Raw genomic sequence first — 22243 nt, 5'->3', positions numbered from 1 at the left:
TGCGCCCGCGGCCGTGGGCGAGCGTCCGTGCGGCCTGGTCCGGGCCATGTCCGCGTGAGGACGCCGCCGCCGCCGCCGCCGCCCCAGCCTCGGCCCGGTCCGTCGCCCACCATGGGCTCCATCCTGAGCCGCCGCATCGCGGGCGTGGAGGACATCGACATCCAAGCGAACTCGGCCTATCGCTACCCCCCAAAGTCCGGTGAGTGGCCGCCCCGACTGCCGCCTCGGCCCCGTCCCGGGCCCCTGCCCCGGGCGCGGATGGCGAGGCGCGGGGCGGGCAGCGGGCGGCGGGGCCTCGGCGCGGGCCCCGCGGCGGAGGGTGGGCTGGGGGCTCTGCTCGGCCCCGCGGCCTTCCCTGCAGCTTCCCTGTCGGGCTCCACGCGCCCTCCACCCGGACCCTGGGGCGAGGGTCGGTCCGGCGCTGACTGCCGCGGCCCGGCCGGGTGACCTTGGGTCAGTCATTTCGCCCCTGCGCGCTGCACTCTCCCACGGCTGCACACCCGGGAGACACTCGATAGGAAACCTCCTCAAGGACCGGGGTGAGATTTTGGGGCGCGCAGCTGGCAAGGACTTAACCCCGTGCCCGGCGCTTTGCTTGCGTTTACAAAGTGGTCATTGTCAAAGGGCTCAACATCACTCCATCGCCAGTTTTCGCCTTCTTCGGTGGCTCGGTGGGAGACCCGGCCAGGGTTCTGTACGGTCCCCGCTCTGTCCCGTCTGGACAGAGGCTTAGCTCTGCCGTGGCCTGGCGCGTGTGTTTAGTGGGTGGGTGGGAAGGCGCTGGGGAGTGGGCCTGGGCCCAAGGAGGCATTACTGTCCTTGGGAGAGGAGCTGGGAGTCCCTGCTGGAGAACCAAGGGATAGTTGGAGAGGACCTCCCAGGTTCTCCAGCTTCCCGTTTTTGTGTCTGAGAGATGTGGGCCACCAGGGAGGAAGTGACTTTACCAGGGTCTCAGAGCTGGACCAAGAGTTCGACTCCCAGGCCAGCTGTCCCCCTCCCACTGCCCCCCACCCCCCAACACACTGTTCTCTTGCCTCTGATGGTGAGAGTGGCCTGACCTGCAGGTTTAGCTCGGGTTCCTCACACTCCATCTCCTCATCTGGTCGTTTGCCCGGGAGGAGGACAGGGCATTTGGGCCTTGTGGGCACTTTCAGACTGGGGCCTTTGATTCAGGCTTCTGCAGCATTGCATCCCGTTGGTGGTTTCTTGGCCTCTTAGTTGGCCTGCGGGCATCCCCCAGGCCAGGTTTCCCCTGAGTATGTCCAGGACCATGGGGAAGCTTGTTTAAGGTGCGTTCCCTAGGCCCTGCCTCAGATTTCCTGGGTCTGCTGGGGGCCTAGGAACCTGCATCTAAAACCCATTCCCAGAGTGAGTTGACTGTCCACTCAAATTGGAGAACTGCTCTGCTCTCATTGTGGAAGGGGAAAGAAGGCAAGTGTCTGGGACCACCAGAAATAAACAGGGTGGGGACTAGCACAGTTGGGGTCAGTCAGAGCTGGGCCAGAGAGCCCTGTTCCCTGATAGGCATGGGAGGTCTCCATGCCTTCTTGGTCCCTGGCACAGGACCAAGGACAGGAAAGTCCCCGCTGGTGTGGGATTCCCTGGAGGCTGACGTTCCAGACCTGATGGAGCAGTCGGTTATTTGAAGTCATCCTCTTCTGTCTCCGATGTTCTTCCTGATCGGCTTTGGCTGAGTCTTCCTAGTCTTAGACAAGCCACCTAGCCTGCTGGGTCACAGTTTCCTCATCTGTAAAATGGGCTGATCCTTGTACAGTGCTTAGCCCCTAAGACGTCTTCACAAGTTGTTAGCTGCTATGTTGGCTTATAAAGGAAATTAGGTGATCCATTCAGACTCTTAATAGCAGTTAGCTGTGGCTTGGCAGAGCCAGCAATAAGTTTAAGGTGGTCACCTGGGACCGGAGCAAACCTCATGTCCCTTCAGTTGGGTACTTAGAGAAGAAATCACAAATGCAAGGCACTTAGAGCACTGCTTTTGCATTATGCGCGGCTGACCTTGTTATAGTCCAGACACCCCTACCGATCCTAGACGCCCGAGTCAGCCACAACTAATCGACTGGGGCTGGCACCCAGGTGAATGCCATGTGCACCTCGGTTTTGCTGCCAGCGAGATTAGTGCCCTCCTGGGCCTGTTGAGTCCAAAGGCTGCCCTTTCTGCTTCCTTCTCTGTCAGGCCACCTTGTTCTGGGAGGCAGTCAGCGACCTAAGCAGGACTTGAGTATGTTTCCTCAAGAGTGGGCTGGGGATGGAAGAGGGGGGTTGAGATTTTTAGGGACCCCTGGACTGTACAGTCAGTTCATGAGAAAGTTGTTATCTTTTCAGGTCTCTGCCAATTTTGTTGATTGTGTTATGGACAAAGAATCATTGGGAGCTAGAATTTGCTTGAGAACTTTAAAAAAAAATGTTATTTATTAATTTGTTTTTGGCTGAGCTGGGTCTTTGTTGGTGCGTGGGCTTCTCTCTAGTTGCAGCGAGTGGGGGATACTCTCAGGTTGGGGGACTCGGGCTTCTCATTGCCGTGGCTCTCTTGTTGCAGAGCGCCGGCTCTAGCATGCTCAGGCTTCCGTAGCTGCGGTTCCCAGGCTCCAGAGCGCAGGCTCAGTAGTTGTGGCGTATGGGCTCAGCTGTAAAGAGGCAACCTGCCAATGCAGGAGATACCAGGGATGTGGGTTCGGTCCCTGGGTTGGGAAGATCCCCTGGAGGAGGACACGGCAACCCACTTCAGTGTTTTTGCCTGGAAAGTCCTATGGACAGAGGAGCCTGGCTGGCTACAGTCCACGGCTTGAACCTATGTCTCCTACATTGGCAGATGGATTCTTTACTACTGAGCCACCCAAGAATCCCTGCTAATATTTATTTTTAACACCTCTGTAACACTGTCCATTTTTTTTTCTGACTTTATTGAGATATAATTGACACATAACATTGTATAACTTTTAAGTATATAGTGTAATGATTTGATATGGGTATGTATCAGGGAAATGATTATTGCAATAAGGTTACCTGTATGTGGGGGGTCGGGTGGGGTGAGGACTTCTAAAAATCTCCTGTCCGATTTTCTTGTACTTCAAAACTTCCAGCGCTCACTGTAACAGTACGTAGGTTGAATTTAACCGCATTCACTTTGTTTTCATTGTATTTATTTATTTTACTCGTAACAGCTTTGTTGCAGTATCAGTCCTGTGCCATACAACTCATTCTTTGTAAACCTGTAGTCTGGTGACTTTCTGTAAGCTTACAGATCCTGACGCCGTCAGCACAGTCAGTTTCAGACCTTCCCATCACCCCTCAACATCTCCTTGCTTTGTGCCATTCACAGGCGCTCTCCGCCATCACCCTCGGCCCCGCCCGCCCATCCCTGATCTGGGTTCTGTCTTTAGAGTTAGTCCTTCCTGGACATTTCGGATGCTGGAATCAGCCTTTTGTGTGTGTCTGGCTTCTTCCACTTAGCATGACGTTTTTGAGGCTCAGCCACGTTGTACTTTACAGTGTGGCTGTAGTGCATTTTGTTTATCTGTTCACCAGCTAATGTACACTTGAGTGTTTTCACCTTGTGGTTCTTAGGAATAATGCCGCTGTCAACATTCGTGGACATTTGTGTGGTGCGTTCAGTTCTGTTTGGTATACACCGCGGAGTGGAAGTCATCTGTTTAACCTTTTGAGGAACTGCCAGACTGTTTTCCATAACATAATGGTTACTTCATTTATTCCCGTCAGCAGTGTGTGAGGGTTCCAAATTCCCAGCATTCTTGTCAACCCTTATTATTGTCTACCTTTTTAATTATAGCCGTCCTAGTGGGTGTGAAGTGGCATCTTGTGGTTTTGATTTGCATTTTCCTGATGACTAATGCTGTTGAGGTCTTTTCGTGTGCTTATCGGCCTTTGTACATCCTTTGTGTGCGGGATAGGGGGTAGGTTAGGGACGGGGTGGGCGTGGCTCTACTAGGCTAGTTCACTTTTTAGAAGTTGCACTGTCTTCAGTGGTGAGAGTTCTTTATGGGTTCTGGATACGACAATACAATTCATGTATCAGCTCTGTGATTTGTAAATGTTTCCTGGCAGTCTGCGGTTGTCTTTTTCATTTTCTTAATGGTGTCTTTTGAGCAAAAGTTTTAAATTTTGGTGAAGTCCAGTTTATGTTTCTTTTTTTTTATTTTGGCCACACCCTGTGGCTTGTGGGATCGTTCCCCAAGGAAGGATTGAATCCCGGCCCTTGGCAGTGAGAATGTGGAGTCTAACCACTGGACTGCCAAGGACTTCCTCAGTTGTTTTAATGTTTAATGCTTTTGGAATTATGCCTTAAAGATCTTTGCCTAGCTCAAGGCCACGGAGATTTTTCTCCTGTTTTTTTTTTTTTTTTTTTTTTCTTAAAATTTTACAGTTTTAGCTGAAACATTAAGGTTTGTGGTCCAGTTTGAGTTAATTCTTTTAATGTATAGTTTGAGGTCAAGATCTCGGTTCTTGTGTTTTTATTTCCGGCATATGGATATTCAGTTACTTCAGCAACATTTGTTGAAAAAACTTCTCTTTTCCCATCAAATTGCCTTTGTGCCTTCATCGGAGATCAGTTGACGGTAAATTCTGCACGCTGTTGCCCTGCTGTCCCTTGCCCCAATCACACAGGTGGCCGGTCCCCAGCCGAGGGCTAGAGCAGGCCTTAGGACACCTGGCTGGAGCCCTGAGGGAGAAGGGTGCCGTTGCCGGGGGGCCTGGGGCGCACAGGGTCCCCACAGGAGCGCCTGGCCGGGGGCTGCTGCTCCACGGCTGGCTGTTCCTCCTCCTGGGTTGTTCGCGTGTCTTTCCAGCCCTGTGTGTCTTTGCGGCCCTGCCCTGGTGTATGAGGGAGGTCATGGTAGGGATGGGTCACCCAGGAGGAGTGTCAGGAGGGGCCGCCAGCCCCCTGACCCACCAGCCCCTCAGGTGGACGTGAAATACGCCCCGGACCTGAACCTTTTGTGTATCAGGTGCATGTCCTTTCAGAGCATTTTCACCTCCTTGATCTCATCGGAGGGACTTCCCTAGTAGCTCAGATGGTAAGGAATCTGTAACACAGGAGACCCAGGTTTGATCCCTGGGTCTGGAAGAGCCCCTGGAGAAGGGAATGGCTACCCACTGCAGTATTCTTGCCTGGAGAATTCCAGGGACAAAGGAGCCTGGCGGGCTACGGCCCATGGGGTCACAAAGAGTCGGACACGACTGAGTGAGTAGCACTTTCACTATCTCGTGGAGACTTGGCCATGTCCTCGTGACACTAGACTTTTGTTTTCTTTGGTAAAGGAGCTGGAAATCAGACTGTGCCCTTTGTCTCCCAGCACCCGGGCCTGCACACGGCAGGTGTTTAATAAATGCTTGTGCAGCCAGCCTTGTAGAAAACACCCCCTTCTCTAGAGTGCAGGCTGCTCAGACTGGGCTGCACCTTTTTTTCTTTTTTCAAGGTTTATTTGTGTGACTGCACCGGGTCTTAGTTGTGGCAGGTGGGGTCTAGTTCCCCGATCAGGGTTTGAACCCAGGCCCCAGGCTTTGGGAGCTCGGAGACTTAGCCACTGGACCACCAGAGAAGTCACTGGGCTGCATCCTATTCCCTGGGGTGGCAGCTGGGGCTCCATGGACTTCTGGGCCTGCCACCACGCCATGAGGGGCCTGCAGTGCATGCCGGGAGGCCTTGGGTGTGTGCCTCTGTGTTGCATCTAGAGGTGTCTGCTCATGACCGCTGCCACCTGCGTCGGGTTTGCCCTTTCTGGATGGGGCCTTGCTGACTCTGGTCAGTTGGTGCCTAAAGGGAAGAACCAAGGCAGGTGTTCCACACAAGGGAGTGCTCTCTGTATCCCCCAGGGGACCCTCTGGGTCCCTGGGCCCCATCAATGTCCTGGGGGCAGTGAGCTTACGTTTGGAGCCCCAAGGTTGGTGGTGGAGGGGTGAGGGTGGGGAAGGGGCTGCACCTGCCCTCAGTGGTCTTACCTTCCCTCTCAGAGCTCCATGCCATCGTTGCCTGCATCGTGCCCCCTGCACTGTTCATGTGGCAGAGCTGGTTCTGAGCTTTGGCTCACCTGAACTCAGTTTGGATTCTGTCATTGAAAGAACTGTATAAAGAAGCTGAATCTTCTGAGCTTCAGTTGTTTAACATTTTTGTTACACAGCAACAATGAACCTTTCTGCTTTAGGTAAAAGCGGAAACAAAAACCCTTGCAGGTGACGGTGGGCATCCGAGGACCTGTCTCCCTGAGGGAGAAGCCGGGTTTAGATGCCTTGGCGGTGGATGCTTGTGCCCTGTGCCCACTGGGGCTGCGGTTTGCCGTGGCGCTTGCCCTCGGGGTTCTGGGGGTCCGCTGTGCTGCCCCCTCAGCTGGCGCCAGGGGAGGAAGCCTGGGCTTGTGCTGGGCAGGCCGGCTGACCAGTGGGCTTTTCATCCCATGCCTGGAGGTTGGCCGTGGCGTGGAGGGCCCAGCTACCCAGGGTCAAAGGGGTGCGGGTGTGCACTTCCTCACAGTTGGGATGGCCTATCTGTGCTGACCACATGCACTGGGTGGGCACAGGCGGAGCTCGGCCCAGCCTTGGGAGAGAGAGTCGCCTCCTGCCTGTGGAGCCGTGGCAGGAGGGGCCCTGGATTCAGGGTCCAGAGGCCCTGCGCCCTGAGCTGCCCCGTGACCTTGGGCTGGTCGCCTGTGCTGAGGCCCCACTTCCACGCCTCTAGGGTTAAGTTAACCTCTGGTGCCCGGGCCCCTCAGTCCAGACTCTGTGAGTCCACGGGAGCTGGCGGGCGGGACCCGGCCTCAGCCCGAGTGTTCCCAGGCCTGGCAGCTTCCTGGGAAAGTCCTGCACTTCCTGGATGACCTGCCAGGTGGTGACCACTGCTGCCTGCCTCACCCCCCAGCTGGGGGCCCGTGGCCAGATGCCAGCATGGGACCCTATCTGTGGGCCGTTCCTGTGTGTTTCCATGTGGTCTGGTACAGGCGTCGGGCCTCATGTTTCCGTATTATTTTGTGAAACAAAGGGCAGTGGGGCCTTGCATGCCTCCCCTGCAGCGCTGGGTGCGGGCTCAGTGAACAGCAGTGGAATCGCTCAGTTCTGCCAACTGTCCCGGCGTCTGCCCGGCTCCTGGGAGCTGGGGGAGCCCGGCCTGCACCCTGCCTGTCTGCAGACGAGCCGATGGTGTGGAGTGGAGTGGGGGTCCCTCGCTGTCTAGAGATCACTGGCCTACTGTCCCTGAGCTTGGAGCGGGGGCATGGCTGGGGAATGGTGGTTTCTCATCCTTTCATCCCACACGGTGTTGGCTTGGTCCTGGGTGCCCAGTGCCTGAGATGTTGGCCTCCGGAGAGGGTGCTGGCTCCCCCAGTCAGCCCTGGAGTCCACTGTTAAGATAGCCTCCACTTTTTGTTACCCGGGGGTCCTGTCCCTGCAATCCTGCAATGGCCCCGAGTGACCGGATGCCCTCGGTGCTTTAGGAGGACCCGAAAGGAGGAACTGTGTGCAGTGCTGCAGAGACATGCAGTGTGTACACACGCATGTCCGCGTTCACAGTGTCACACACTGGGGAGACGCACAGGGCAGGGCCTTCCATATGCCGGGGCATCACCTGGCGAGCGGGCTGGTGGACTCGAGCAGCCGCAGCCCCTGAAGCCCCCGGTGCCCCTCCCCAGTCTCTGCCCCCTCCTCCCTGGGAGGCCCGCTCGGGCTCCAGCGGAGGTGAGTCGTGCCTGCTCCTGAACTTGGTATAAATGGAAGCGGACGCTCTTGGCTGCACGTCGGGCAACGCGAAGACTGAGGCTGTGAGCGGGCGGCAGCGTTTCCTGTCTCTGCCACGTGACGCCCCGGTGCCTGTGGGTGCTGCTCTGTGTTCAGCTGTGAGCTCGCGTGGAGGGCGCCGTGGGGGCTCCAGTTCAGGCTCACAAGTGATGCCGCTGAGGACATTCTTGTGACTGGCTTTTGTGCCCACCAGTCTGATTTCCTTGGGTGCCTTTGGCTTTTTCACTTTTTAAAATAATTGTGGTGAACTCCCCGTGACAATTACCATCCTGCCCATTGTAAGTGTGTAATTCAGAGGCATTCAGTACGTGTCCACGGCCATGTGGCCAGCCCCACCATCACCCTCCTGTGGAGCTGAAGCTCCATCCCGTTGCCACTTCCCCCAGCCCCTGGCAGCCGCCACGCTGCTTTCTGTGTCTGTCCTGACAACCCTGAACGCCCGTCCCTCCGGGGCTGTTTTCATTCCTGGCCGTGGGTCTGGCCCTCTCGGGTGTGTGTGTGCAGAGTCCAAAGCTATTGTAGTGTGGTGGGAGCCCATTCACACCCCCACCAGAGCTGCAGGGGTTCTGCATTCTCACCTGTGCGTGTGTGTGTTCTATTCAGTTACGTCGCTTTTCTTTGTACTATTAGCCATGGATATCTTGTGGTAGTTTTAGTTTATTTATTTTTACTTAGACTGGGTATGTTTTTGTATATAAATTGCCATTCATTTCTCTTCCTCTTTTTGTGACATCTTTTGCATATTAAAAAAAAATACTGGGTTTCCTCTCTTTTCTCACTCAGTGGCAGGAGCATTTTCCTAAGTGCTGTTTATTTCGTTATGAGTTCTTTGGAGACTGGCGTTTACACCAGCTCTCCCAGTGGAACATGTGCTGACAGCCCGGTGGGGGCGGTCTCCGGAACCCAGGATGGGGAACCCGGCACGGGAAGCCAGGAGGAGACCACGGAGCCCCGGCCGCCCGGCCTCAGTGTCGTGCTGCCGTGACAGGCGCAGAGCCGGCTTCACCCCCGGGGCCCTCAGGGACCAAGTCCTGCGGTCCTGGGCCAGCTCCCGGGGCTGGGGGCAGAATCTGGGAACGGCCCGGCACAGTCAGGTGACCACTGCAGCCCCCCAGCTGTGTCAGCGGCTGGGACTTGAGTGTGCTGGTGGCCGCCGGGGCCCAGCTCCGTGTGTGGAGGCTATGTCCACAAAAGAAGTGTGTGTGTGTGTGTGTGTGTGTGTGTGTGTGAGACCTCTCCCCTCGAAAGAGGTGGGGATTCAGCAAAGCAGAGGCTTTGCTCGGTCAGAACCCTTCTCAACTCACTGTTCTTCCCTCCATGGAGGGCAGGTGCGAGCTTTTCACTTACCCTGTCCACTCCGGTACGGCTTCCATGAGGCAGGGAGGCCAGGAAGCACCAGTGTTTATCAGGTGTCTCCTCACCCATGCGAAGCTCCTTTGCATGATTGGACACTCCTGTCCTCAGGGCGTTCCCAGCGGCCCTCCACCCGAAGCCAGTGTTGTTGACCGAGGCCTTGTGTTACTGGGGATGCCGAGGCCCCAGGAGGTTTGGCTGCACCGAGTTCCCCAGCCCAAGTGTGGGGAGCGGAGGAGCTGTTCCGTGCACACAGGTGACCGTGACCCTGGGGAATCCCTGAGCAGGCCGATCGTGGCGGGTGGGCCCCGGGGTTTGGCTCCTCTGAGTTTTGGGGCACAGGCTTGTAGTCCGAGGGGCTGTCTCCCATCTGGTGGGTGATCTCATGGCCCTGGAGAGGCTTTCCATGGTCAGCCCTCTCTGGGGACAGTGCCCTCCTGACCCCTGGAGTGCCGGCCCAGCTGGGGTGTGACGGCAGCGGGTGTCAGCAAGCCAGGAACTGTGCGGTGGTAAAGCGAAAAGGATTTTCAGCCAGGGGAATGGACGGACCGTTCCCGGCCTTCTCGCCTTTCCTGCTCCCCTCCATCCAGACACCTGGGCGGCTGAGTGAAGCCCACATCTGGCCTCCCAGGTTCCAGGGCAGCTGCGTTTCTTAGCAGGGCCCCCGGGTGTCTCAGTCCATATCACAGTTTACCTGGCAGGGGTGTCGTGATTTGTAAGAAATATACGTTTGGTCTTCACCTGTTTCTGGCACAGAATTTCTCAAACCCTTGGAATTTCCTTGGGGAAGAGTGAAACCGTGTAATGGGTGTCTTTTAATCTTAACAGACCCTTTGCAACTACACCTGAGTTTATATTAATGAAGTGACCTGTGTAGAGTGTAGCTGAGCAGCTGAGCACGTGCACACGTGGGTCCAGACATCTGGACGCTCTGGCCCGGGGGTCTGTCCTCGTCCCCTGGGGCTACCGGAACACAGCACGCCAGCAGATTCCTTGTCTGGGGGCCCTCTTCCTGGTTCATAGACGGCTGCCTTCTGTGTCCCCACATGGCAGGAGGGGTGGGGGCCTCTGTGGGGCCTCGTTTACAAGGGCACTGACCCTGTTCATCAGAGCTCCTCATGACACAATCACCTCCCGAAGGCCCCACGTCCTGACACCGTCATGTTGGGGCTTGGGTTTCAACATGTGAATTCTGGGGGGGAACACAAACGTTCACTCTGCAGTGGGGTCTCAGACTGTGGTCTCCTGATCAGCTTGGGTTTTGGTAGCACTGTGGGTACACAGCCGATGTTCTGGGGAGAACATAGAGGGGGGTGGTTTACGTTCCCACTCTCTGCACCTCCTCGAAGATGCCTGACTGTTTGGTGTGGATCCTGCCCACCCCTTTCATTCCACTTGAGTCCGGCTTGCTCGCCACACTGACCAGCACTTTGCCTTTTGACTCTGATCCCAAGGAGATCTTTGCATGTCCTGGCACCTAGCTCCTTAGCAGGCTTAGTTCATTTAAGAAACTAAGTTTCTAAGTTTCTAATTTTCGTTTGTAAATGATGGTCACACACGTGTACAGCCAGACATGTGAAAGTGAACACACAACACAGAAAGGAACCCCAGAAGTCCGCTGCCCGCCTCCACGGGTCGTCATGGAAACAGCCATGATTTTCCTCATCCTGGGAGACGATGAACATGGGTAGGCTTTACACCTGACCTGCCCTTCCATGGCTGACATGTGTAAAGGAAAACGGCCGAGTGCAGGGTGCCGGGAGCCTCCCAGGCCATTTATCTGTTTGTCATCCTGGTCACTGGGACACCTGTAAGTAGGGTAGAGTCTGATGAGTCCCTCGGGCAGAGGTGGGGCGAGCTGTCTGAGGCCAAGTGTCCCTCGGCCGTGCAGCAGAGAGGGGACAGAGCGTGGATTTGTTTGAGCCATAATTTTAAAAACTGTAGTTGATATTCTGTAGTTGATATAGTTGAATTCCGTGAGCTATACAGTCCTTGGGGTCACAAAGAGTCGGACACGACTGAGTGATTTTCACACATAGTTGATATAACAGCAGAGGCTGGAGACGGTGTGGAGACAAGGGAAGCTTCTTACATTGTTGGTAGGATGCAGGAGGCCTGGGTTCTATCCCTGGGTTGTGAAGACCCCCTGGAGAAGGAAATGGCAACTCAGTCCAGTATTCTTGCCTGGAGACTTCTGTGGACAGAGGAGCCTGGTGGGCTGGAGTCCACGGGGTCACAAAGAGCTGGTCATGACGAGAGAGCACACACGAATGATGCTCCATGAAATCCGGGGTGTTACGTTTATTTAACTTGTCAACACCGTATGCCTTTTCCCTTACCGCGGTTTACTCTGGTTCCTGCTCCACACATGGGCTGGGAGTACACCCTGGCCTCATACGTCCAGCTGGAGCCACCAGGCTGGACTCCTGGTTCTGAGCCTTCCGGCCTAGGCAACCTTGGCTGTGTCCCCCGTAACCAAGGCTGCGTTTCTTAGGAGGGACACTGGGATCCATGCAGGGCACCCAGCAGAGCTCGAGGGCCCAGAATTCCCTCTGGCTCACACTCCGCAGGGCCCTGTGGTCACCCTACCTCTTTCTGTGCCAGAGAGAAAAGGGGGACAGTGGGCAGGAATCAGATCGGAGAGCTTGGAGGAGGTGGTCCTCTCAGCCTTTCCCCCAGCGAGGCTGTGAGCTCAGTCCTTTGAAGCTGACCCATGTCCGAGGCTCCGTCCATCTATTTTTATAAGAAATGTGGGTTTAGTGCTTAGATATTCATGGCAACCCACTCCAGTATTCTTGCCTGGAGAATCTCAGGGACCGAGGAGCCTGGTGGGCTGCAGTCAGTGGGGTCACACAGAGTTGGACACGACTGAAGCGACTTAGCATGTGTGCATGCATTCTGGGGCTATATAGCCTCAGGTCTCCTGCAGGGAGTTGGGTAGAAACGAGATAACTCAGATCCATACAGTTTAAACTGTGGTCAGTGCCGAGGTAAAAAAGGTCCTTGGGGTTCGGATTTGAGGTGGAGGGAGGTGCTGACTTAGTCTGGGGGTCAGAGAAGGTGTCGTTTCCTGGGTGTGTGTGTATGTGAGTCACTCAGTCGTGTCCGACTCCTTGTGACCCCATGGGCTGCAGCCCACCAGGCTCCTCTGTCCACCGGATTCTCCAGGCAAAAATACTGGAGTGGGTTGCCGTTTCCTTCTCCAGGGGCTCTTCCTGACCCAGGGATCGAACCCTGGTCTCCTGCACTGCAGGTGGATCCTTCACCGTCTAAGCCACCAGGGAAGCCCACTCGTTTCCTGTGGCTGCTGTAATGAGGTGCCTCAGACTGGGTGATTTAAAACAGCAGAATTTACGTTCACTGCTCCGGAGGCCAGAGATCCTAAATCGAGTGTCCATAGGGTTGGTTTTCTCTGAAGGGTCTGCGGAAGGCTCCTTCCTCGTCCCCCGGTTTCCGGCGGCTCCGGGCTTCCTTGCCTTGTGGCTGCCTCACTCCAGCCTCTGCTCTGTCCTCACAGGGCCTGCCCCGCTCTGTGTCTGTGTCCACCTCGCCCTCTTTCTCTTAGAGACTGGTGTCTCTGGGTTTAGGACCCCCGTCCTGTCTGACCTCCTCTGAACTTACTTACATCTGCACGTATCTCCATACAAGGTCAGGCACACACGTGCCAGGGGTTGGGGCTGGGACATGTCCTTGCCGGGCACAGAGCTCAACCTGCTGCAGAAGGAAGTGGTGTCAGAGCCGGGTGAGTCCCTGAGTGGGGTGGGGGCGCCCAGGCCGGTGGAGGGGCCGAGGCCATGTGTGTGGAGCCGGCCCCTTTCGGGCGGAGCTTCTGGGCCCCTAGATGTTCCTGGTGGGCCATGCTGGGCCTCGTCGTCTACAGCCACGTCTCCTTTTGTCACCAGGAAACTACTTCGCATCACACTTTTTCATGGGAGGTGAGAAATTCGACACCCCCCACCCTGAAGGTTACCTCTTTGGAGAGAACATGGACCTGAACTTCCTGGGCAGTCGTCCGGTCCAGGTGGGTCTCAGGGGGGCTGGGCACATGGGTGGCGTGGCGAGGCCACCAGCTGCCACCGGGTACCAGGTCTCCCCCTCACGGGACAGAGGTGCCGTCGAGACTTGTGCATGAGGCCCGGGCCCCCCGGAGGCCACACGACTGAGACTCAGAGAGTCTCATCTGAGACTCATCACAGGCCCCACGGGTGACTTTAAAGAGGAAAAAGAAGGTCCGTGTTCTGTAGAGCAGTGGGCGAGAAACAAGACCCGAGCAGAAACGCAGAAAGATGGCCAGCGCCATTTCTGCAAGTCCCCCACGAGTCCCCAGAGAAGTGACTTCTCATGCTGTTGTCCCTTCCTTCCCCACCCTTGGGCACCTGCCATGTGCCCAGGACTCTCCCAGGGGCTGGAGGCAGGGGACAGACCCTGCCCCGTTTAGCAGAAGAGGTGCAGACGATAAAGCAGGGGGCGTTCAGTGGATGGAGAGTAGAAAGCGAGAGAACGAGGGCCGTAGAGGGTTGCTGAGCAGGGACCTGCCCTGGGGCTTGCGTCCTGAGATGACGGTCCCCAGTACCAGGGAGGGGTCAGGTGGGGGCCCTCTCTCAGGAGCCGTGACTCGGCCCCTAAGGCTGCTGAGTTGTGGGCTGTTTTAGCCGTGGAGCCGCCTTTGGTTGACACAGAGTCTTGATTCTTTTAACTGATGGGGGTCGAGGGCCCGGGACCCGGAGTGCCGGCCCCCCACTCGCAGAGCTGGCGGACCTCCATGTGCTGCTGAGCTGCCTGCCCCCCCCACCACACACACCCCACCGCGTCCATGACAGCAGGCAGGACCTGCCTCTGTGTCTCTGCAGCCTCAGCTCAGACCCAGGGCCTGGCTCGCAGGCCTCCTGCAGACCCGTTCCCGTGTGACTTTCATCTCGAGACCACCGTAACGTCACCTGCGCTAATGCAAAAATGCTGGGTGCCCGTACCTGGCCTCCCAGTGACAGCATTTCCCAAGACTCAGTGTGCTGTCTCCAAGACTGACCTCACTCCCACGCCTTCCAGAGACTGCCAGCCTTAGAGCATGTGTGTGTGTGTGTGTGTGTGTGTGTGTGTGTGAGTGTGTGAGCACGCCTTCCAGAGACTGCCAGCCTTAGAGCGTGTGTGTGTGTGAGTGTGTGAGCACGTGTCCCCGCCAGAATCTGTACTGACCATTGTCCTGGCCCCAGCCCTAACCTCTGCCCCAGGGACTCAGCGGAGGGTCCTTCCCGGAACTGGGGACCCAGACACCGCGGGGCGGTTCTGGTCCCAGCCGTGCCCCGTGCTGGCTGCGTCCCCTGTGGATTCCTTGGATGCGGATGAGGGTGGCGCTGTCCTGTGGTCGGCGTGAGGGCCCGGGGGTGACCAGGCGGGGCTGTGGCCATCGCCTCAGTGAAGCCCTGTTTTCTGTCCTCTGCTGAGCCCTGGATTCCCCTGCAATTCTCTTTCCCTCCTAGTTCCCTTACGTCACGCCCGCACCCCATGAGCCCGTGAAGACGCTGAGGAGCCTGGTGAACATCCGCAAAGACTCCCTCCGGCTTGTGAGGTGGGTCCCCCCGCCCCGCCCCTGGGGTGCCCTATGCCTGGGAGATAGTGGTTCCTGGCCCGCCCACCCACTTGCAGAAACAGGCCTGGAATCCAGAGCTGCCCCGGCTGACGGTGGGGCGGGGCCACCAGGTTCAGCCTGTGGCGCTGCAGCCTGTAACCCAGGGTCTCAGCCGGCCGCTGTGCCCTGGGGCTGTGGGCCAGGTCTGGACACAGTCTTGGTTGTCACAACTGGGGCTGGCGGGGGGCGGTCCTGCTGGGCCCCTGGCAGGCAGGAATCGGGGTTGCTGCTGAGCACCCCACAGCTCCCAGGATGCCCCCACCGCCCTGCGCGATGCAGCCCAGATCTCAGGGGGCTGAGAAACCACCTCCAACCTGGGAGACCAGAGGCGCCTGGGCTGTCCCCAAACCACGAGGACTCATCAGCCTCCCTTTCCGGGGCAGGAGGCAAGGGAAGGGGGACCCTGCGACGTTGGGCCTCGTCCTCCAAACCCGGCATGGCCTCCACATTCCCCAAAAGGTGGGCCGCAGCCAGGCCCCTGCCTCCGGGGCCGGGGAGTCCTGTCCCCTGCAGGGTAGGGACGCCCTGGAGGCGTGGCCGCTCACCTGCCCCGTCCCTCCGCATCCCCCGCAGGTACAAGGATGGCACCGACAGCCCCACTGAGGACGGCGAGAAGCCCCGCGTCCTCTACAGCCTGGAGTTCACCTTCGACGCCGACGCCCGGGTGGCCATCACCGTGTACTGCCAGGCGGTGGAGGAGTTCCTGAACGGGACTGCCGCGTGAGTCCCCCCGCGGCTCCGGGCCCAGGCACTCTGCTCTGTCTGTGTCCCACGCTTGAGCTGTCGGAGGTTTTATTTGAAGTAAGGGTCCCGCTGGCCCTGAGAGTCCGAAGTCTGCAACTTAAGCAGGACCACGGCGCTGCCTCCATGCTGCAGGGCCGGGCCCCAGGCGGGGCCAGCGGACACATACCCACCCCCGTCCTGCTGGAGGAGTCCCCTCGGAGGCCAGATGTGGTTGGGGGTGGAGTGGTCAGTGCTGAGAGCCCAGCCTTTTGAGTCTCTGATCACATAACAGCAGCCTCTCCACCCCCGCCCCCACCCCAGGGCCAGTGTCAGAGCAGACACGCCAAGATCCTGGAGAGTGTCCTTTGTCCTGGAGATGGAGCGAGGGCCCGGGGACCGCGGGTGTGGGTGGGGCGGAGGGAGGCAGGTGAGGGTCGTGTGTGGGACCCCTGCAGAAGGGGAAGCCAGGGCTTTATTAGGATGGGAAGAGTGTGTGCTGCCTGGCCCTGCTGTTCTCTCCTGGGAGTTTATCTGGGGGATGTTCTCGCACACATCGTCAAGATATTGGGATAGTAAGATGCTGGTGACCGCCCGGTGTCTGCCAGCGGGGGTCTGGTCCCGTCAGTCAGAGTGGAACTGTGGTGGAGCCCACGCAGGGTCCTGAGAACACGGCATCTGTGTCCGTGATGTCTGTGGGACAGTTTTGGGCACGTGAGCAGAGTGCAGGTGGACTGAAGCCTGAGTGTTAAAAAATAGTTCCTGCACCTACAGGTGTGATTATGCCTTGACATCCCCGGTTGCAGATGGGGCAGAGAAGCAGGTGGCCAGGAGCAAGCATGAGGCAGGGGAAGGCGGTCACTGCATTTTTTGTCCCCCATTCATTCAGAAAAGCGCACAGACCATGAAAGCTGCCTGCAGAGGTGCAGCCCAGCCTGCGAAGGCAGCGGGTGCTGGGCAGGTGCGGTCTCGGGGCCCGGCAGCGCGTCTCACCATCCTTTCTCATGTGGCCCCTTCAGGTACAGCCCCAAGAGCCCAGCCTTGCAGTCCGAGACCGTCCACTATAAGCGCGGTGTGAGCCAGCAGTTCTCGCTGCCCTCCTTCAAGATCGACTTCTCGGAGTGGAAGGATGACGAGGTAAGGAGCCTCCTGGCTGGGCCCCGCATTCCTGCCCTGGGAAGGGGCCCAGTGCAGTGGCCTGTTGCTCAGATTCCTCAGTGGTCGGTAAGCATCAGCTGTGGCTGCTGACCGGGGTCTGGACCCCGCCAGGTGCCTGGACCGTGGAGCATGGTCGGTCCGGGCGTTGGGACCGGATGGTTGTGGCTGTGAGAGGCTGTGTGCCAAGCTGGCCTTGAGTGCTCCCCGGGGCCGCCCCCTTTTCCTCTCGGGGCGTCGGGGAACCACATCCCTGGCCTGTCAGCGTGTGGCCGGGTGGGTCCAGGGCGTGGACACTCAGCCTGTCCAGCGCTGCTATCCTGGGACCCTGCCGTCATCTCTCCTTATCTGATCTCCTCAGCTAACAAGTCCCTGGAATCGGCTCAGTTTTCCCTACATGTGGGTTCTGTCTGTTTACTTTGGTTGCGCTGTGCAGCCTGTGGAATCGGCTCAGTTTTCCCTACATGTGGTTCTGTTTGTTTGCTTGCTTTGGTCGCGCTGTGCAGTGTGTGAGATTTTGGTTCCCTGACCAGGGTTCGAACCTATGCCCCCTTCATCAGAAGTGCAGAGTCGTAACCACTGGACCGCCTTGTACACATTTTGTACCGTGATAAAATACACACAGCATAGGCTTACGTCAGTGACAGACGGTTCACAGGGCATGACCGTCGGGCAGTTCTGGGACATTCTCATCACCTGGAGGGAAGCCCTGCGCCCGCTTGCAGTCCATGCCCATGCCTCCTTTTGCTACGTGTATTGTTTTTAAGTGGAAATATCATCAGTCATCGCTGTAGCTGGGAAACGGCTCAGCTCTGCCATAAATAGAAGGTTCCAGAAGTTAGACTGTATGGGGAACAGAGCCATGCCATCACGTCCTGGCGTGACGTCCTTGCCTGCTGAGGGCGTGGACGGGGGTGTCGGCAGGTGTTAGGGACGGGACAGATACTCTGGCACCAAACCCGGGCTTCTCCTTTGTGCCGGGGTTTCTCAGCCTCGGCGCTGTTGACACTTGGGTTCTGGTGGGGACGCCGTTCTGGCCCCCGCTCGCCCAGCGTCAGGAGCGTCCCTTGCTGCAGTAGGGACACTGACAGAGCCTCCAGACGCGGCCGCGGGCATGTGGTGTCCGAGACCTGGCCATCCTCCCTGTTTTAAGCCATTTCCCCCCAGGGTTGCTTATTTAAAGATTATAACAATATTCACGTGTGCTAAGTCGCTTCAGTCATGTCTGACTCTTTGCGACCCCATGGAGTGTAGCCCGCCAGGCTCCTCTGTCCATGGGATTCTCCAGACAAGAACACTGGAGTGGGTTGCCATGCCCTCCTCCAGGGGATCTCCCCAACCCAGGGATCGAACCCGCATCTCTTTACGTCTCCTGCACTGGCAGGCGGGTTCTTTACCACCAGCGCCGCCTGGGAAGCTTGTGTACGGTTGGATGGAATTTACTGTTTTCAGACTTGTGTGGCCATCGTCACTGCCTTACTGGCTCCAGAACATGATCGTTGCCCCCAAGAGAAACCCTCTGCCCGTTAGCAGTCCCGCCTCGCTCCTCCAGCCCCCGGCATCCACTAGTCCGCTTCCTGTCTCTTTGGATTTGTCTCTCCTGGACATTTCTCATGAACGTGACCTTTGGTGTCTGGCTTCTGTCACTCAGCGTCACGTCTTCAAGGCTTGTCCATGTTGTATCCACATTGTAGTATATGTCAGTTCTTCATCCCTTTGTGTGACCGCATAGCATCCCGCTGGATGGATGCGACCTCGTTTTGTTTGTCCATTCACTAGCTGGTGATGGATATGTGGGTTGTTTCCACCTTTTGGCTGCCGTGAATGATGGTGCCGTGAATGTTTGCATGCAAGTCTTTAGATGTGTGTTTTCATTTATCTTTGTTTTAGTTTGCTATTTAAAGGCTTTTTTAGAGTGATTTTAGGTTTACAACAAAATTAAGAGGAAGGTATAGAGATTTCCCACGTGGCCGCCTGCCACACGTGTGTTGTTTTCTTTTATTCCTGGACCACTATGTGGTCTTTCCATGTCGGTACCTACAGGTCTCCTTGTGGCTGGTGGGGCTTCTTCAAAGTTTCCCCACCAGCTCCTTGTGGGCCTCTGGTGGTTTCAGTCACAGCTGCGTGCCCCCCTCCCCTCCCCACTCTCCTTCCCACATTTCCCCGTGTCCGTCTGGCCTGGGGCTTGCAGACTCTTGTCTGGTGGCTCCTCTGTGACAGCAGAGTGTAGCGGGGCTCCCTCTGGTGTTTGTTGCTCTCCAGCTCCTAGCCTGGCCCCCGTTTTCCCTAAGAAAGCCTTGCCCCCCCATTGAAAACCCGGGTCCCTGGGGACTTCCCTGGTGGCCCAGTGGTTAAGACTCCGTGCTTCCACCGCAGGGGGGTGCGGGTCCATCCCTGGGTGGGGACTAAGATTCCACATGCCATTTGGCTCAACAAAAAGCATTTTAAGAAAAGAACCATCTCCCACAGACCCTCTGGGTGGGCGCATGTCTCTATCCTCTCCCCGCAGGCCTGGCTCTGGCTCTGGGGAGCAGGAGTTTCAGGGGAGGTGGTCCTTGCTCTCTGGGTGCCCACGCTCCCTGGGTCCCCTCAACCAGGTCCTGGTGTCTAGGGGGTGGCAGGGTCGAGGTGCCCAGTCGTCACCACCCCAGTCCGCTGGCTCAGCCCCGGACCAGCCAGTGTCGTCACCCTCGGGGTTTGCAGCATCCCTCTGTTGGACAGATGTCCCATGCTGGGCGCTGCCCTGCGCTCTGGGCACTGAGTGCTCACGGGAGCACCAGGGAGGCTGCAGGGGCCTTCAGAGCCGGGTTTCTGCCAGCGCTTCTTTGTTCACAAGTGGCAGAAGCCCCTCAGTCTGGCTTAAGAAAATCAGGAACCTACTGGCATCGATCATGAAAAGCTGGATGGCTGCGTGCCGGGTCCCATGTCATCCGGACGGGCGGGCCCCTGCTGAGCTGACTACGCTCTCAGTTGAAGCCTGGGACCAGGGGAGACGTGTGGTCCCAGCCTGCGTCCCAGGGTGCTTGGGGACGTGCCATCCTCCAGCCGTGGCCCGCGTGCCCTCCCAGCTCATAGTCTTTGGGTCAGGACTGGGACCAGAGGCTCGCACTGCAGAGCCAGACCCGAACCTGGCCGTGCTATCTGCCCCGTCCCAGCACTGGCTCCCCCCGCTTCCCTGCAGCTGGGGACCCGCCAGGCATCACCCTGAGGCAGATGTGTTCACCAAGCGCCTATGCCCCGCGGGCTCTGTGTGACGCCCCGCCGGCTCCGTGTGATGCCACGCGGGCTCTGTGTGATGCCCCACCAGCTCCGTGTGATGCCCCACTGGCGCGCAGATACAGGGCCGCACCGGGTGGACACTTCGGTGGAGCGTGGTCAGCAGCGGGAGGGCAGCGGGGATCGCAGGCAGGTTTAAGCTGGAGGGGAGGGACAGCGAGGGGAGCCCTTTCCGCAAGCCCAGACAGCCACACGGGCTCCTCCACTCTGCGTCCATCTCTGCTGGGCCAGGCGGGAGCTGTTCTTCCCAAGATTAGATGCTGGGTTGCCACGGCACCCAGTGCCTGGAGGTGCACCGGGCAGGGTCAGACAGAGGCTGGCCCACGCAACCCAGTGTCCGTGAGCAGGTGGGGGAGACGGTGCGGCCTGGCCGGGCCTCCCCGGGTGGCGGACGCACTGTGACAACGCTGCCGTGTTGGGGGCGCCCGCCGCAGGGGGCCGGCGCGAGCACTTTTGTTTCTGGGACCGTCCAGGGTTGGGGGCCGCGTGTGGGCAGCGTGGAGGTCCCGGGGCTGGGAGGGCGGGTGAGGACGTTCTGGAAAAGGTGGTATAGACGTCTCCAGCGGCCCCGAGTTACGCACAGAACACAGGCATGCCCTTTTACTCTGTTTCCCGCAAAGAACGGGCGCCTGTGCGTGCTTTGGCCCACCGCCTCGACGCCCCCACTCAGGGCACCCGCTCCGTCCAGCTCGCTCTGACCACTGTCCCCTCCTTCCCTCCTCAGCTGAACTTTGACCTGGACCGGGGTGTGTTTCCAGTGGTCATCCAGGCCGTGGTGGATGAGGGGGATGGTGAGTGGCATCTCCCCTCAGCACCCCTTCCAGGCGCAAGGACCTTCTCACCCCATCCGTCGGGGGCGGGGGGTTCGGTCCAGAGACAGTGCCCATGTGGCTCAGCAGGCTGAGGCTTCTAGGCGCCCTGTCGGCCGCAGGCGGTGCCGACCCCGCTCCCCCAGGGTGGATCCCAGGGCAGACAGGCCAGCGGTGCTGGCATCCACCCCGCGGGGGAGCTGCGAAGGCTGTCAGCCCCCGGACCTCGCCAACCGCCACCTTCCGCTGCTGTGGGCCGCGGGGTCCCCGAGGGGTGGGCTCCACATGCAGGCTGTGAGCTGGGGAAGTGCCGTCTGGAGAGAAGAAGCCCAGGGCTGGGGTCGGGGTGGCGGAGGCCGGCTCTGACCACCCTCCTCTCTCCCGGGCAGTCGTGGAAGTGACCGGCCACGCCCATGTGCTCTTGGCCGCCTTCGAAAAGGTAAGTCCCGTCCTGCTCCTTACTGCCCTGCTGACCTCTCATTTACCGTCATGTCCTGCACACAGTAGGCGCCCAGTGAATGCTGGCGGGGTGGCCGAGGGTCTGTTGTCTGCCTGGCACGGCCCTAGATGTGAGGCTCACGCCCTCCTGGGGGCCCCAAGTTGGGGGTGCCCACATAGAATAAGACCATTTACATGGAAGGATTCACTTACTGGCATTACACGTGTTTGACCTTAGGTGTTTGTCCCTTTCTTCCCACCCAGACCCGAGTCCAGGCCCTGGCTGTTCATGTATGTGTTCAGTGTGTAGTGGGGGAACTTACGGTCACCTTCACTGCCGACTCTGCACGAGGGAGTCTCAGGGTCTCAGGATGGTCCTCTCGCCGGCCCTGTTGTTCCTGGGGGCCAGGCAGTTCCGTGTATCCATGCATACAGTGAGCGAGGGCCTGGCGGTGTTGGGACAGGGTGCCTGCTCACTGAGAGCTCTGCTGGAAGTCGTGGGGTGTGGCCCCTGTTTGCAGAGGCCACGGCCGAGCCCCGCCTCCTGTGGACATCGGCCAGCACGGGGCAGATTTCAGCATCAGCCTGTGGCCCAGGTGGCCGAGGAGCAGGACGCGACGACGACACCGGGCTTAGACCTGCACGTCCCACGGGACCCCGGCTCCCTCAGCTGTGTGTCCAGCACTGAGAGCCTCCCGTGGGAGCCTGGCTCCTCCCTGTGATCCAGGCCTTTCCCAGTGCCCCCGGGGGTTAGTCAGCCGGCCTGAGGCCCCTCTGGTGGGGGGCAGGGACAGCCCTCTCCCTCTCTGGGCCCCTTGGCTGTACTCCTTAGGCTGGCCTGGTCGGAGGGAAAGGTGACTGTTTACCCATCTGTCTGCTCTGGCCAGCGATGGGCTGTCGCTGGCAGACATTCCGTTCTGTGCTTTGCGTTTAGAGCCCTGTGAGAAACGGCCTTATTTTGGGGGTGCAGTATACTAGAAACTTCGCTCAGAACCTACCAGGCTTACAAAAAAGGCCAGGTGCTGGTCTCGGTGGACTCAGAAAGGGTGTTTGTGGAGCAGGAGCTCAGATCAGGTTCTGTGATTGATTAACTGTGGGCTCAGAG

At 58.3% G+C, this 22243-nt stretch overlaps 1 protein-coding gene across 5 annotated transcripts in view; it reads left to right on the top strand.

The window, feature by feature from the left end:
- Positions 1-5: 5 nt before the first annotated feature.
- MGRN1 (mahogunin ring finger 1) overlaps positions 6-22243 on the top strand; it is a 36701-nt gene continuing 14463 nt past the window's right edge. For all 5 annotated transcript variants that reach the window (XM_052656507.1, XM_052656520.1, XM_052656499.1 and 2 more), the window contains exons 1-7: positions 6-199; positions 13017-13135; positions 14592-14680; positions 15314-15460; positions 16480-16597; positions 20616-20682; positions 21090-21139. In XM_052656507.1, the coding sequence (XP_052512467.1) occupies positions 112-199; positions 13017-13135; positions 14592-14680; positions 15314-15460; positions 16480-16597; positions 20616-20682; positions 21090-21139 (678 nt within the window). In that variant the 5' untranslated portion in view covers positions 6-111. The remainder of the gene's footprint in view (positions 200-13016; positions 13136-14591; positions 14681-15313; positions 15461-16479; positions 16598-20615; positions 20683-21089; positions 21140-22243) is intronic.

This window comes from Budorcas taxicolor, chromosome 2, assembly GCF_023091745.1.
Source record: "Budorcas taxicolor isolate Tak-1 chromosome 2, Takin1.1, whole genome shotgun sequence".
In the NCBI taxonomy this organism is placed as follows: Eukaryota; Metazoa; Chordata; class Mammalia; order Artiodactyla; family Bovidae; genus Budorcas; species Budorcas taxicolor.
This window is presented reverse-complemented; position numbering and strand designations above follow the sequence as displayed.